This window comes from Pelodiscus sinensis, chromosome 30, assembly GCF_049634645.1.
Source record: "Pelodiscus sinensis isolate JC-2024 chromosome 30, ASM4963464v1, whole genome shotgun sequence".
Lineage (NCBI taxonomy): Eukaryota > Metazoa > Chordata > Testudines > Trionychidae > Pelodiscus > Pelodiscus sinensis.
This window is the reverse complement of record NC_134740.1, coordinates 1,838,424-1,855,054: the sequence shown is the minus strand read 5'-3', so window position 1 is coordinate 1,855,054 and position 16,631 is coordinate 1,838,424. Positions and strand designations below refer to the sequence as shown.

Genomic DNA, 16,631 nt, shown 5'->3' with positions numbered 1-16,631 from the left:
CGGAGTGACACCCCCAACCACTACCCAATCCCTGGCCGAGGCAGCGGCTGCTCTGGATTTCGCAATTCGGGGTGATCACTCAGACCCACAGTCGCCTTTTTTTGGAACTTCATGTTTATTCAGTGCTGACCATGAAACAGGGAGCAAAATGCAGCAAGGCAGGGGTGGGGCAGGCTGAGAGAGGTGGGAAAGAGGGATCAGTGGGTTGGGATTTCCCTATGGGAGCTTTGCCTAAGCCTGGCTCCTAACTCCCCTAGGCTCCTGTCTTGATTGTAACGGGTTGGGGGCCCATCGAGCACAGGGCAGGCAGCAGGTTAAATGTGGCCCAGCAGTGCAGGGGATGGTGAAGATCTGCCACAAACATCACTTGACTGGTGGGGAGATCCCCAAACCGCCAGGTCTGCCCCAGGGCTGGGGTCATGTCCAGTGCCCCAGGGGACATGAACCTGGGAAGAGGCAGCCACACAACTGGGATTTACCAATGGGAACTGGGCTTGAATGCAGCTCCTAACTCCCCTAGGCTCTCTTCCTTGATGCTTATGGGCTGGGGGCTTCCTGAGTATAGCAGTGATTTGGGGGTACAAAATGGGGGAGGGGGAGCCCCTTGCAAAGCAGCCCTACATCTGTCTACTCCAAAGCATAGAGGCAGCGCAGCTCCGTCCGGGGCAGCGATTCACAGCCGGGCTCCGGGCTGCAGCCTCCTCATTGTGCGTTCGATCCAGGGGACGAAGGTGGAGACTTTTACGTACACGGAGGGAGCTTTGCAAATCCCCCAGGAGACGATGCCCTGGGCTTTTCCCCCACACACCAGGGGGCCCCCGGAGTCGCCCTGCGAAACAGGAGAAGCCACAGATGGAAAACAGCTCAAGGAGTCGTTTCTCCCTGATTCCCGGATCAGCAACACCCCCCGGTCTCCGCTTGATCCCTCCCATCACCCAGATGGATTCAGCCCCCCCTCACACTGTCCTGCTGGTCGCTGCTTCCCCCTAAGACGCGACACTTCCCCACTAGCTTTTCCACCACTTAGTCCAACATTTTCTGGTTAGAGCAGCTTCATCAATCCCAACCACTTCTAAAGAGGGGTGAACACGAGGGGCGGGAGGCACCTTGGCCGAGTCATTCAGAAAGGCTGGGTCCCCCACACACATCATGCTGCACGGGTTATAGTGACGGTACGGCTTGTACGGGTGTCTCAGACATGTGGCATCCGGCATCACCACCACGTCCACTTCCTGGAGCGTGTCCGAGAGACAATCAACAGTGGGCAGAGTCCGGCCCCAGCCAGCAACGTTGCAAGTGGTCCACGGTGCAACTCTCTCCCCGGCGCAGGGCAGGGCGAGGGTACCAACCCATCTGTTCAGGACCGCAATGTTCTCCAGCTGGGAGAAAAGAAACCAAGTTAAATAGGAGTGTTGCAGTCAAAACCTGGCTGGTATGGGCAGCAGTGAGGGGTCACTGGGGGTGGGGGATGGGATGGGGGCGGTACCTGCAGCAGTGTGAGGTCACTGGGGGTGGGGGATGGGATGGGGGCGGTACCTGCAGCAGTGTGAGGTCACTGGGGGTGGGGGATGGGATGGGGGCGGTACCTGCAGCAGCATGATGTCATTGTTTAAAGTCTCCCTGTTGTACTGGGGGTGGGGGATCTGCCGGCAGACTTGGATCCGTTGTCGGTGCCGTTCCCGAAGCTTGACGTTATGGGCTCCCAGGAGCACAGTGATGTTGCTGCGAAAGCCAAGAGCAACCTGCTAACATTGGTCTGGCTCACTAATTCTTCTCTCGCTGGGACGGGGCAGCCTGGGACTCTCTGGATGGGTCTCAAATTCCTTCCCTTCCCCTTGAGTGTCTGCTCCTCCCCAGCTCAGCACCCTGCAGAGCTGCCCTGGGGCTATGATCCCTCCCTGTCCTGTGCTTTAGCCCCATTGATTTGCCAAATGCTGGGTTTCGTCCGTGGGTCGCCGAGGCCCCTAGAGACTTTCCGACGCCCCCTGAGCAGGTCAGACCCTTGGGCTCTGCTCCCCCAGCCTGGCCTCCCTCTGCTCCTTCCCTGCCCCCCCCCATGCTGACACCAGAGCTCCCGGATCCCCATCCTCCACTGACCCCACCCACCCCCACACCCCAGCCCAGAGGCACTTACTCTCCCTGGCAACGAGCAGCCGTCAGCACAAAGTTCTCCGCCACCAGGAACCCACCACATCTAATCCTCTCATCTCTGCGTTGTATTTCCAGATACGCCATGTAGGGCCTGGAGTGGGGCCGGGCTTCCTTTCCCCCGATGATCTCACCTGGGGGGAGGCCAGGTCCATACAGAGAGCCCCCTGTGGCTGGGATCCAACTCCCCATCCACACTGATAGCCTCCAAGAGTCTTCCCTCCCTCTCTGATCCTCCCTCGGAGCATCCGTGTCTCTGGATCTCTGCCCCCTGCCCAGCTCTGCCCCACACCGGGCCCGCATCGGCTGGAAGGGAAATCTGCAACTCTAACCTCACTGAGTGGGCCATCGGGAGTGGGGCACTATTCACCCTGCTTCGCCTTGTGCTCACTGCACTGTGCGCCGAAGTCACCCCAGGCTGGTCCAGCCACTCCCCAGCAGGGCACGGACGGAGCTTCCCTGCACCTTTCTCCACCCAACCACAGAGATGAGGCCGACTCCACGCCTGACTCACCGAAATACCGGTGCCAGGGGAAGTGGCTTTTATTGAACCAACCCTACGCCAGGGAACTCTTTCTCCCCTCCATCCTGGGTATTTTTTTTCCTTCTGCTCCTAGTTCTTTCCTTCCAGTCGTGAGATATTTCTAAGGACAATTTTCAGGCTTTGGTGGCTGAAAAATGTTAGTGTTGGGATTGAAAAATGCCAAGTGAGAATGTCTCTGGGGGAAACAAGGATCTGCTCCGAGAAAGCACCAGGCCGGCAGGCGTGAGTGTTGGAAAATCTCCTCTTTAAGGAATCACACCGATTGGCTTTATGGTGGGACCTAGACCCAGGTCAGGGACCTCTTACTGGGATAGTCACTGGGCCGACCCACAACCCCTTCCCTGAACAGTGTCGAGTTCAGAAACAGAATCATTTTCATCTTTCAACGGGGAACTGTATTTAGGTGCCAAATCTCCACTAGCAACCCATGGAAACACAAGCCCCGGAGACAGGTTTCATTTCCCCCCCGAGATCCTGGGCTGAGCTGGAAAAGGATCCCAAGTTTCTTAGGTCCGAGCCCTTCCCCTTAGCTCCCTGCTCTTGCCTCTCTCCACCATCTGCTCCTTGTAACTCCCCAGCTACCCTGCCGGTGGCTCATTCCATCTCCAAGTAGGGTGCCCATCTGGAAAGTGGGGTCTCAGAGAAGCCCTCTGGGGGCTGATCCACCCACCCCACAGGCTGAGAGCCCCAGAGGTCCTCAGGGGAGGCTGCAGGGGTCCCAAGAGCCCCTCGGTCCCAGGAGAGTCAGGGGAAGACCCTCACTCACCCCACAGCCCCCTACCCTTCATGGGCCCCTCTCCACACCCCCAGCGCCCGTCCCCCACTCACCAGCCCAGCCCCCAGGGGGCAGGAGGAAGGCCCAGGGGAGCAGCCCCACCACCAAGCGCTGCATCCTCAGAGCCATCCTGGGCTGGGCACGGAGCCGCTCCCTCCGGCCTGATGCTTATATGGACCAGGCAGGAGAGGAGGGGGGGCTGGGTCTGCTAACCACAGGCCACGTACACTCCAGGAACATCCATTTGAGATGTGCCATGGGTCAAGGTAACCTCCAGGTCACAGCCACACCCAGCTAGCAGGGGGTTTCCTCTGCCCCAGTCTCTAGCCTGGCACCATGGCCAACAGGGCCCCTGCCCTTCTGTCTGCCTGAGGATGTGGCTAACACGGCCACTCACCGCCTGGCCCTGGTGGAGGATGTGAGTAACAGTGCCCCTCCCCAACCACCAGAGTCAGAAACAGGGCTGTAAACATCCGCATGGAGCATTATCTGCTGAGTGAGCAATCACACCGTGTCCTCTGTGTGCCGGGGGTTCTGATCCCCTTGAGACCAGCCTCGCACCTCGGGCCTGCTGTACGTGACACCCAAAGGATCTCTTCCCCCCTCCGACACACACAGATGTCCAGTGACAGACACGTCTGCCCCATTCAGTTTATGAGCCCCATCCCCTGTCGAGGTGGTCCCTGGCTAGTGGGGGAGGTGTCATTTCCCAACAGAGCCGGGAGCATCCCTGGTCCAGCCAGGTCTGTGTGGATGGTCCCAGCCAATCCCCCTGCTGCCTCTGGGTCAGGCCAGCGACCCCTACTGGAGCAAAGAGCCGGGTCTAAGTGGCAGGTGGTCCAATACTGGAAGGGTGGGGAGATGGTTCTCGAATAAAAGTATGGAGCTCTAGGTCTGTGTAGAATGGACTCTCTGATGCCCAGGGATTTGCACTCATCTCAAAACCATCTACAGGTCAATGGAGTAATCAGGAATGGAACAACTTCCACTGGAATGAATTGAGTAAGAACTGAGATGCAGATGGTTGGGTGTTCATTGACCTCAAAAGGCTACAGAGCTCCTCCAGAGTGTCTCTTGATGGTGACAGATCTACTCCCATTGGTGTACAGAGATATACACCTATCTCACAGAGCTGGAAGGGACCTTGAGAGGTCATCAAGTCCAGTCCCCTGCCCTCATGGCAGGGCCAAGAACCATTCCTGACGGATTTGCCCCAGATACCAAAATGACCCCCTCAAGGTTTGAGCTCACAACCCTTGGTTTAGCAGGTTACTGCTCAAACCACTGAGCTCTCTCTCCTCTGTTAGACCATCACAGTGTAACAGAGGGATCCAGAAATGAAAACCAGAGATGCCAAGACTGGGTGCACAAAGAGATGGCCACTAACGGATGGACACCGCGTTTCTACCAGGTAGCATAGGGTCATGGAAAACCGGCCAAGTTTACCGATGTTTCTGTGCAATGTTAACCGTCATAATGGTGTCAGGGATAAGGTGAGTTATGCACGGATTCTCAGAGGGAATTTCCTTAAGTAGCATATGACATTTGAATAAAGGAATTAGCGCTCTCTTTAAAAAAAAAATCAGGATGCCCCCTCCCCCAGCTACAGACTTGGATACGGTAGAGACTAACAAATATAGATTTTTCTTCATGTATCTATGATCATGAAGTTTTGTGGGTGAAACCCACTTCACTGGTGTGTTGGAGCGGAAACAACAGACTGTATGGTAAATAGTACAGCAAAAGTAGTTTCCTGTCAATTGTAGGACCTGTGTTCATGAAGTGCCGTAATGAGGCTCAATGTGTCCCTTTCATTGCTTTTGACTTGAAAATGCAAATATCAAAGGCAGGGGAAATGAGCTTTGTACTGCGTTAACCAGTTAATGTTTTTGTTCGAGCCCAGGGTAACGGTATCAAATCTGTCGATGATAGATTCTATAGACTCTCTCTGCAATTGGCTAGTGAAATCCTTTTGTAGAAGAATGGCTACCTTTAAACCTATGATCGAGGGGCCAGAAAGGTTAAAATGCTCTCCTACAGGTTCATGTTCTCATTTCTGATTCATGGGAAAGCACCCAGGAGTCCTGGCTCCTAGGCCTCTGTGACCAGGTGCTGCCCATTAGCTGGCTCGAGAGTGGTTGGGAGATATTTCCTGGAACTCAGAGGAGGGTGCTCCTGTCTGTGGTTGATGGTGTGCTTGTCAGGCCTGTCATAGAATTATAGAACCATAGAGCTGGAAGAGACCTCAGGAGGTCATCAAGTCCAGCCCCCTGCCCAAGGCAGGACCAATCCTAATTAAATCAACCCAGCCAGGACTTTGTTAAGCTGGGACTTAAAAATCTCTAGGGATGGAGGTTCCACCACCTCCCTAGGGAACCCATCCCAGCAGCGGCAGATTTAAGGCAGGGCAACTGGGGTGGCTGTCCTGGGTCCCATGCTACCAAAGGCCCCACGCATGCGCCATGTCAATGGGGGGGGGGGGGGGCTGCGAAATTGTGCTGCCCTGGGCCCCTGCCATCCCAGTGCTTCACAACCCTCCTAGAAAATAAAGTTTTTCCTTATACCCAATCTAGACACCCCCGGCCACTAGAACTTGAGCCCATTGCTCCTTGCTCTGCCATCTGTCACTACTGAGAACAGCCTCTCTCCAGCCTCTTTGGAACCTCCCTTCAGGGAGTTGAAGGTGTGACGTAGCGGGAGGGAACTTGCTGGTTTCTATGCGTCTGTGGTAACCCCACTGGCTGCCCAGGAGGACAGGGATGGGTACCACAGCCCAGAAGGACAAGGATGCGTCATTATGCAAAGGGAGCTCTCAACCGGTCCGACCAGCTAACCCCCATGGAGAGGAATTAAGGAAGGTGAATGCTGCCCTGGCTGGGGGGCAGGGCTGGAGGAGATTGAGTTAGTTCTTGTCTGGAAAGCAAGGAAGAAGCAGCTGGGGAGGGGGGCTGGGACTCCCCCATGTCAAGGGGGGGCACTGAGACCTCCTAGCCCCAGTTCCTGTAACCAGATTACATCTGTGCTGTGCTATATCCTGGAGAAGCAATAACCTATCTCCATTCTACTTGCTGGTGGAGTCTGTTCGTGCCATTTCGGGGTGCAGGAGACAGGGGACCCCAATGCGTCGTCACAGAAGGCTGCTACCAAATCCCCCCCTCACTCTTCTTTTCTGCAGACTACACAAACCCACATCCCTCAGCCTCTCCTCGTAGGTCCTGTGCCCCAGCCCCGGAATCATTTTCGTCTCCCTCTGCTGGCCCCTCTCCAATGCGTCCACATCCTTTCTGTAGTGGGGGGCCCAGAACTGGACACAATCCTCCAGATGTGGCCTCCCCAGAGCTGAATAAAGGAGAATAATCACTTCTCTGGATCTGCTGGCAATGCTCCTCTTAATGCACCTAAATAACCATTGACCTAAATAAACAACTAAAAGGTGTAATTTCTGCTGCTCTGCAGTACAAAGGCTGAAGCAGCACAGAGGAAATGTAATTGCTATAGAAGAATTGCTGGTTTTTGAAATTGTGTTGTGCTTTCATGAAATTTACGGCCACCTACATATTTTATGGACTTTATGGACATGTCCAATTGAGGCTAATTTTGTATGGACTGTTCATACATGTACTGATGGTTGCTAAGCCCACTGAGACGGCTTCTGTTTGGTGGAGCAGTAGAGTTAAGGCAGCTTGTGCCTGTCCTAGCTCTGCCCCACTCCTGAAAGCAGCTGGCATGTACAGTGATGGCTCCATGGTGCCATGTTCTGCCCCACTCCGACAGGCACCAAGCCCACAGCTTCTACTGAACACAGCTCCCTGTTATCGACCAGTGGAAGCTGCAGGAGAGGTGTCTTCCATCAAGGATTGCGTGGGAGCGCTCCCTTCTCTGCCTTTTTCAGGGACATGTCAGCCCCGTCCAGGAGCACCACTTACCATGGGGATCACAACCCCAACCTTGGCAGGTTTCCCAAGTAGTACAAGGGCCCTACCATCAATCAAATGTTAGCTCCGCCCCCTACCCCGGCAGTCCCGTCTCCCCTGTCACCGGAAGTCTCGCCCTTGGTGGTAATACATCCGGGGTCAAGAGGGACAGGTGACCGGAAATAAGGCGTGTCGTGTGACCCCTCTAAGGACTCGCCCTGCCTCCCTCTACCAATCAGGAAGGGTTTTTTCCCCATGTGGGACCACCCCATGAGCTGCTTTGACCAATCGGGGGGCAGTTCCAGGATCGGATGACCCGCCCAGAAGTAGGTCATGTGACCCTTCTAAGAGCTTCCCATGACACCCTCATGGGCAAGAAGTTTAAAGAGTCTATAAAACAAATGCCCAGGGCCTTAACTTTCACACACATTCGTTTACTACCCTGAGTGATCAGTTCTAGGCACATCTTTTCCTTCAGTAGCTGTCTAACGACTAAATACACATCGTAACCTTTGGAATTGTGTGCTATGAATGTGTTGTCAAGGAACTCTTTGCCAATATATGTCCTAACCAACATAGAGACACACTCACTACCCTTAAATTCCCAGGATTTTTCTGGTTTTAGGGCCATAGCAAAAATGTAATTGGGGGTGTGCAACCCCGTCTCCTGCGTGCATTCGAAATCATAAAAAATATACTTTCTGAGGATTCGGGCTTTCTAAGGCTGTCCATAAAACAGAGATGATTGTCCATGTTGCCAACAAGAAAGCCCTTACACTGATTACAGAGCTGCCGCTTCTCCACGGAAGACTGACACACATCACACAAAGTTTTAGACAGGCATTCGACTTGTTTTTTCGATGCGCAGTCTGTGGGTCTGACTAAGAACTCTTTGGATCGACAAAATAGTCTACAGCTAGGACACCCACGCTGTCTGAGCACGCTCCGCTCAAGCAGAGGCAGCAACAATACCTGCAAGAGTGGTCGTGACTGTACACGGTATGGCAAAACTCAATTTTTCGCTCCGAACAACTTTTTCACATCCAGAACCCCATAATAATGCTCATCGTGCAACAGGATAAAATGGTCTTGGGGTACACCGGGCCCCCCCATTTTAAAAAAGCCCCAGCCGCCTTTCGCCGTATACAGCACCACCTGTATGTTAACTCCTAAATGCTGTTCAAACTTTGCTACGTCGCTGAGCATAACCTGTTTTGGATCTGACCACCGCAGTTTCTCGTGAAGCTCTCTCACCTCCTCTAACAATTTGGCGTCCGTAGGTTTACGATGGGACATGACGGCCGAGAGCCCGCCCACAAAACACAGATTGGTACCGGTGTAAGCCAAGTCTACTAAACATCGTCTCTTTTTATGAATAATTTGATTACTAAGGATAGAATTTAAAACTCTATGAACACCGCAACCCCTGTTTTTTACAACTGTCACAAGGAGGTGAAATGTTCCATTGAGGTGCAACTCTCTATTACTCTGGAACACCTTTGAGGTCTGGTTTAAAACATCTTCAGCAGGCAGCTCGTCCCTAGTTCTTCTGACCGAAAACAAAGGGTTAGTTAAATTACGGCTCTCTAAACGTAACTGAACATAATCATCAGGGCCTACCCTACCATTAACGTCATCTAGAACTAACTGTATTCCCCTACCTGTGGCTTCAATAACCCGTTCAGCTGAATTTATTTGCTCAAGATTGACAACACGAAATTCCTCGCAATACACTTACCCCACAAATCTAGGTACTTCACGTTGCCAACTTCTCGCTGTCTCCATATACAACTCTGGATTTTCACAGGCACTTGAGGGTTCCTCTACGGGCCCATCAGGGACATCTTCTGCCTCAGATGCTATTTCAGAGTCAGAGCCGTCTCCGTGAAATTCATCAGGACTAGCCAGGGACCCGTCTACAGACTCACCACCCCGCAGGTCAGATAAGCCATTTTGTGAGCCTCCAGCAGGGGGCATCTCTTTTTGGTATTTATTCCTCATCACCTCTTTAGGATTTTTTAAAAATTTTGCAGTGATCTTGGCCTGGAACTTTTTGGAGGCCACCCGTTTATCTGCCAAATCGTGTCCCCCCCTCATTCTTTTAGGCCCCCTGAGGATACAGAGTTCCTCAGTTTTCTGAATGAAGCATCAAACTCTTCCCCCATACTAGAATATGGGGGAGCTGTGATGAGCTTATGGTTTTGGGAGAATGGTTTGTCAGTCCTTGGTTTTTTATTCACAACCGCGTGCTCCGGGTTTGTGAATGTGTGTGGTTTTGCGCACGTTCAGAACCCCTAGAGCGCGTGCTCCGGGTTTGTGAATGTGGGCGTTTTCGCTCACAGTTCTCAGGGCTTGGTGTGGCAGTAGCCACTGAGGAACTGGAGTTGTGTTTGTGTGGCTGCAATGCCTTGGTATTACAGGAGTTTTCAGTCCTTGGTTTTTTATTCACAACCCCTAGAGCGCGTGCTCCGGGTTTGTGAATGTGTGTGGTTTTGCGCACGTTCAGAACCCCTAGAGCGCCTGCTCCGGGTTTGTGAATGTGAGCGTTTTCGCTCACAGTTCTCAGGGCTTGGTGTGGCAGTAGCCACTGAGGAACTGGAGTTGTGTTTGTGTGGCTGCAATGCCTCGGTATTACAGGAGTTTTCAGTCCTTGGTTTTTTATTCACAACCCCTAGAGCGCGTGCTCCGGGTTTGTGAATGTGTGTGGTTTTGCGCACGTTCAGAACCCCTAGAGCGCGTGCTCCGGGTTTGTGAATGTGGGCATTTTCCCTCACAGTTTCCTCAGGGCTTGGTGTGGCAGTAGCCGCTGAGGAACTGGAGTTGTGTTTGTGTGGCTGCAACACCTCGGCATTGCAGGAGTATTCAGTCCTTGGTGTTTTATTCACAACCCCTAGAGCGCGTGCTCCGGGTTTGTGAATATGTGCGGTTTTGCTCACAGTTCTCAGGGCTTGGTGTGGTGGTGGCCACTGAGGAACTGGAGTTGTGTTTGTGTGGCTGCAATACCTCGGCATTACAGGTGTTTTCAGTCCTTGGTTTTTTATTCACAACCCCTAGAGCGCGTGCTCCGGGTTTGTGAATGTGTGTGGTTTTGCGCACGTTCAGAACCCCTAGAGCGCCTGCTCCGGGTTTGTGAATGTGGGCGTTTTCGCTCACAGTTCTCAGGGCTTGGTGTGGCAGTCACCGCTGAGGAACTGGAGTTGTGTTTGTGTGGCTGCAACACCTCGGCATTGCAGGAGTTTTCAGTCCTTGGTTTTTTATTCACAACCCCTAGAGCGCGTGCTCCGGGTTTGTGAATGTGTGTGGTTTTGCGCACGTTCAGAACCCCTAGAGCGCGTGCTCCGGGTTTGTGAATGTGAGCGTTTTTGCTCACAGTTTCCTCAGGGCATGGTGTGGCGGTGACCGCTGAGGAACTGGAGTTGTGGTTGCATGGTTGTTGCTTACCTGAGTCTTTTGTTTTGTCCTTGGGTTTGACGTATGTGAGGTTCCGACCGCCCGGATGCTTCATCTGCACTCATGCTGGTTTGCGTTGTTAAGGGTCTCAAAGCAGATTCCTGGTTCTTTGGCGGTTCTGGAGGAGGTGTCCTTGTAGCTCTGAATACAGCATTGCTCACCGATCTCAGGGCTTGGTGTGGCAGTAGCCGCTGAGGAACTGGAGTTGTGTTTGTGTGGCTGCAACACCTCGGCATTGCAGGAGTTTTCAGTCCTTGGTGTTTTATTCACAACCCCTAGAGCGCGTGCTCCGGGTTTGTGAATGTGTGTGGTTTTGCTCACAGTTCTCAGGGCTTGGTGTGGTGGTGGCCACTGAGGAACTGGAGTTGTGTTTGTGTGGCTGCAATACCTCGGCATTACAGGTGTTTTCAGTCCTTGGTTTTTTATTCACAACCCCTAGAGCGCGTGCTCCGGGTTTGTGAATGTGGGCGTTTTCGCTCACAGTTCTCAGGGCTTGGTGTGGCAGTCACCGCTGAGGAACTGGAGTTGTGTTTGTGTGGCTGCAACACCTCGGCATTGCAGGAGTTTTCAGTCCTTGGTTTTTTATTCACAACCCCTAGAGCGCGTGCTCCGGGTTTGTGAATGTGTGTGGTTTTGCGCACGTTCAGAACCCCTAGAGCGCGTGCTCCGGGTTTGTGAATGTGGGCGTTTTTGCTCACAGTTTCCTCAGGGCATGGTGTGGCGGAGACCGCTGAGGAACTGGAGTTGTGGTTGCATGGTTGTTTCTTACCAGAGTCTTTTGCTTTGTCCTTGGGTTTGATGTATGTGAGGTTCGGACCGCCCAGATGCTTCATCTGCATTCTTGTGCTGTTTTGCGTTGTTAAGGGTCTCAAAGCAGATTCCTGGTTCTTTGGCGGTTCTGGAGGAGGTGTCCTTGTAGCTCTGACTACAGCATTGTCAGAAAAGTTGTCCATGCCTGTGAGGTGGGGGAAAAACATTTTTTTTTGTAAAAACACAACAACAACACATCTAAACTTTACCATCTCTCTCACCCACACCTGTGTATTTACTTAAAACCTCAGAACAACCAAACCGACAAGCAAAATATATTTACTGGGCTTCATCCATCCATCGGTCACTGATGCTGGTGAATTTTCCTTTTCAGCTGTCTCTTTCCTTTTTCTTTTGAGCTCGTTTTCCCTCTGGTCTAAGGACCTCTCACGTTTTGACTGTACTGTGGAGCAAACAACATTATTATAAAACACATGAAACCCTCTTGTAAACTTTAAAATCATTAGCGTGTTTTTCTATTTAAAAAGTTATCGCTTTAAAAACAAAATAATCCATTTCAGGCTGTACAACAAACACCAGATTTGAGTTTATTTCTACCACTTAAAAAAAAAACAAACAACAAAAACCCACAAAATTTTCTTAAATACATCTCATTTTGCAGAATAAAAGCCAAAACTGCTTTTAAAACCCCTTGTTAGTTTCAACAAACGAAGTACTGTAAAAAACCCTACACCTATGCCTTGCACAGTCCCTTCCCCCTCCCTCCACACACATACACTAAACAGCAGCTTTATAACACACACTAAATCAAGTTGGCAACCATATACTTTTCAAAACCCACATGCATTGAACACATCACATTTTGCACAGAAAAAGCAACCCACCAAACACCAGTAGTTTGCCAACATCTATTTTAAAAACACACCTGTGTCTGTGTCAAACTCCATCTCACACACACACCTTCAAAAACTCCCCACAACGGTTTTAAAACCATTTGCAACTCTATTTTTTTAAAAGCAGCAGTATGCAACAAACTGTTTTTTAAAAACCACTTATCTGTAGCATAAGCCCCTGAATCACCCACAACTTAACCCCTACTGACAGCTTTTTTAAAATAAAAACCCCAGGTAAAAACACTCCACCTTTTTGTAACCATCCCAGATACTTTTAGCCTAACCCCACCACTTCCTCCCCCAACTCAGAATTGAACATTTATTCTGAAAACACATTTGGCACAGAAAGAACAACCCACCACCCAGCAGTTTGCCAACATATAGTTTAAAAACACCAATAAGCTCCCCCACAATTAAGTTTTGAAAAAAAAAACCACTCACAATTTAAACATTACAATTAGTTAAAAGAAAAAAAAATAACCCGCACGCTTTAAAAATGATTATGGCTAGTTACCTTCTACCACAGGGTAAAGGCATGCTGGCACAGGGCTACTCTATTTTCCCCTATGTAGATTTGGGACTAGGGAATAAAGAACAAGCAAAAAAATGTGAGTTAAGATTACCCCCAAATGCTTCAAACACCATTTTAAACACACACCTAGGTCTTGCACAGACCTCATCTCTCTCTCTCTCACAAATCACACACACACAAACCCTGCATAAATTTAAAAGCCAATTGCAAAAAAGTTACCTTTCACTATGGGCACATGCTTGTTCCGTCAATCCCCCCCCTCCCAATGTGTGCTTGGGCCTTAAGGTTAAAGAATAAGCTCAAATATTAGTTAGTATTACCCAGGGGTTTTTTTTTTAAAACAGTATTAAGCACAACTACAGTTAAAAATGGTTTTTACCTTGGCCTGGTGGGGAACTGCAGCTTAAAATTACTGGTTCCATGTTAAACAGATCACACTTTAATTAAGATAGCCACCATTATTTTACTAAGAGAGCATGGCCAAAGAGTGGCATTATAGAATATATATTTTCAAAGTTAAAAACAAGGAACACACCTTCTCCTGTTGCAGTCCAGCAGCCATTCAAGAAAGTTTCTGTTGAAAAGGACAGTCTCCAAACTACCTAGGTTTTTGATACCTTCCTAACCCATTGTTTCAAACAACTTCAAAGTAGTAACTAGCAGGTGAATTTGATCACTGCAACTCTGAAATAATAGATCCTTAAAGACTTTAGGCACCCCTCCCTAGCATTGCCCTTTGTGATCTGGGAGTGAAAGAATTAAGCTGTCTCCACAACTGAGTTGCTTTTGGCTACATTTTTTTCCTTTTAGTTACAATATATTGTTTGTAGGGCTTTCTTACAGTATTAACAGTAAAAGCACCAATCCTTAATGCAGCTGTACCCATTTCCACCTGGAGACCTTTTGCAGATATCAATACATGTCTTGGGGTTTGTTTTTTTTAAACATGCTTCTTTCATGCTGAAGGCTTGGGGTTTAAATGAAATGCTTTTAAATGTTTGATTGTCTTTAGAGCAAATGCTTGTTCTAAAGTATGGGTAAAAGTTGGAAACATTTCAGTTTGGGGTTAGACCCTTAATTTTTTTTAACTTTTAATGGCTAGAAAAAGTGGCCCCTATCATTTAGCCAGCTCCTGGGTCATATTTAAACTGTCCAATAGCATTTCTACCAACTCCTGTGTCCTTTAAACTGTCCAATCGTGCTCTACCAACCCCAGGGGTTATATTTAAACTGTCCGGTAGCATCTGCAAACTCCTGAGGTGTTATTTAATTAGATATTCATTAGAGCCCACCCATCCAACCCATCAAATTTAATTACTGAACATTAACCTCACTTAAGGGTAAGTGGTCACACCTAAACCTAACCACTGACTAGAGCCCCTGGCTATTCAGTGAGGTGCTGTTAAACCATTGAGTTTTTGTCTAATCAATCCTAACTGGGAGGAGGGGGGGGATTTTTTTCTTTTATTTAAAAAAACATAACATTTTGAGGGGTTTTTCCTTCCCCCGAGTTTCTACCATACATCTTTCAGGCTTTTTCAGTAAATGGGCCTCTTTATACAAAATGGATTCTCACAAACTTTATTTTTTTTAAATGATTTTATTTAAAAAACATACAGACCATGTGTTCCACTAAAACTTTTACTCATGTAAGAATCACACAAACCTTCTGAGAGAAGATAGTCACAAAAGCCCCTTTTCAAGAGATATTTACAGCTACCACGTTTTATATCTCATGTGGGTCCCCTCACCATTTTCTAACTTCATCCTTTTAGACATCTTACAAATAGGCTTTTTCTTAAGCAGGGTTTTGGCATTTCACGAGGAGTAACGGTAGTTCGCACTAGGAAGCCTAGTCCGAACTACCTAGTCTGGGCCGCGTGTAGCTGCGCAGCACGGAGTCCACACTAGCGGACATTTAAAAATTGCGGCGCCCAGCTTTATACAAATGAAGCCCGGGAAATTCAAATCCCAGGCTTCATTTGCAACTCCGGTTGCCTACATTACCACCCTAGTTTGAACTCGGGTGGTAGTGTAGACATACCCTTAGGGAAAAGCTTTTTGAGGACTGTGAGGGTTGTGTCATAGATGCACCAGCCCAGTGGTACCATGACTGTGTGACTTGGACTCCAGAGGATATAAACTGCAAGCTCCGGGGCCTATGTGCTGAACTGTGTTTGGAAAGCTTATTAAATACTAATAGAAATGTAGCCGTGTTAGTCTGGTGTAACTGAAGCAAAAAACAGGACAATGTAGCACTTTAAAGACTAACAAGATGGTTTATTAGGGGATGAGTTTTCGTGGGCCAGACACACTTCCTCAGATCAAATAGTGGAAGAAAATAGTCACAACCATATATACCAAAGGATACAATTAAAAAAAATGAACACATATGAAAAGGACAAATCACATTTCAGAACAGGAGGGGAATGCGGGGGAGGAAGGAAGGTAAGTGTCTGTGAATTAATTATATTAGAGGTGGGGAGAGTGAGATGTCTGTGAGCTAATGGTATTAGAGGTGATGGGTAAGATAGTTTGAGCCTTTGTTCATTCCTTCCGGGAGAGTGTCGAATTTTAACATGAATGACAGTTCAGAGGATTCCCTTGAAACTATTTTCTTCCACTATTTGATCTGAGGAAGTGGGTCTGGCCCACAAAGCTCATCATCTAATAAACCATCTTGTTAGTCTTTAAAGTGCTCCATAGTCCATTATTAAATACTGTTCTCGCCGTAGGTTATGCTATGCAATGTCTGTGCTTAACTCAAGAACACTTAGCACAAGGGGTAACTTTGGTAAATGCAGTGCAATTCAATCAAGATCCTCACAGTGTTTTAAAGACCATGACCAAGCCAAAAGACACCTGCTTAGAGGGTTATATTGAATGTCTGGTGCGTACAAAAAGTTACAGAACCCTGCTTAAGAAAAAGACTATGAAAGATGTATGGTAGAAACTCAGGGGAAGGAAAAACCCCTCAAAATGTTATGTTTTTTTAAATAAAAGAAAAAAATCCCCCCCCTCCTCCCAGTTAGGATTGATTAGACAAAAACTCAATGGTTTAACCGCACCTCACTGAATAGCCAGGGGCTCTAGTCAATGGTTTGGATTAGGTGTGACCACTTACCCTTAAGTGAGGGTAATGTTCAGTAATTAAATTTGATGGGTTGGATGGGTGGGCTCTAATGAATATCTAATTAAATAACACCTCAGGAGTTTGCAGATGCTACCGGACAGTTTAAATATAACCCCTGGGGTTGGTAGAGCACGATTGGACAGTTTAAAGGACACAGGAGTTGGTAGAAATGCTATTGGACAGTTTAAATAGACCCAGGAGCTGGCTAAATGATAGGGGCCACTTTTTCTAGCCATTAAAAGTTAAAAAAAATTAAGGGTCTAACCCCAAACTGAAATGTTTCCAACTTTTACCCATACTTTAGAACAAGCATTTGCTCTAAAGACAATCAAACATTTAAAAGCATTTCATTTAAACCCCAAGCCTTCAGCATGAAAGAAGCATGTTTAAAAAAAACAAACCCCAAGACATGTATTGATATCTGCAAAAGGTCTCCAGGTGGAAATGGGTACAGCTGCATTAAGAATTGGT

The 16,631-nt window shown here is 48.9% G+C and overlaps 1 protein-coding gene across 1 annotated transcript; it reads right to left on the bottom strand.

Annotated features, from left to right (window-relative positions):
* Positions 1 to 214: 214 nt before the first annotated feature.
* LOC142821199 (mast cell protease 1A-like) lies at positions 215 to 3,882 on the bottom strand. Its single transcript, XM_075912039.1, has 5 exons — positions 3,521 to 3,882; positions 2,135 to 2,282; positions 1,587 to 1,722; positions 1,107 to 1,379; positions 215 to 829 (listed from the first exon to the last, which is right to left on the bottom strand). The coding sequence occupies exons 1-5, from the start codon at positions 3,594 to 3,596 to the stop codon at positions 674 to 676; spliced, it is 789 nt and encodes a 262-aa protein (XP_075768154.1). The 5' UTR covers positions 3,597 to 3,882; the 3' UTR covers positions 215 to 673.
* Between the last annotated feature and the right edge of the window lie 12,749 nt (positions 3,883 to 16,631).

Coding starts and splice junctions, on each gene's coding strand:
- LOC142821199 (XM_075912039.1), bottom strand. CDS start 3,596: ATGGCTCTGAGGATGCAGCGCTTGGTGGTGGGGCTGCTCCCCTGGGCC. Junction 2,283..3,520: donor GCCCCCTGGGGGCTGGGCTG/GTGAGTGGGGGA, acceptor GCCTCCCCCCAG/GTGAGATCATCGGGGGAAAG. Junction 1,723..2,134: donor GCTGCTCGTTGCCAGGGAGA/GTAAGTGCCTCT, acceptor TGGCTTTCGCAG/CAACATCACTGTGCTCCTGG.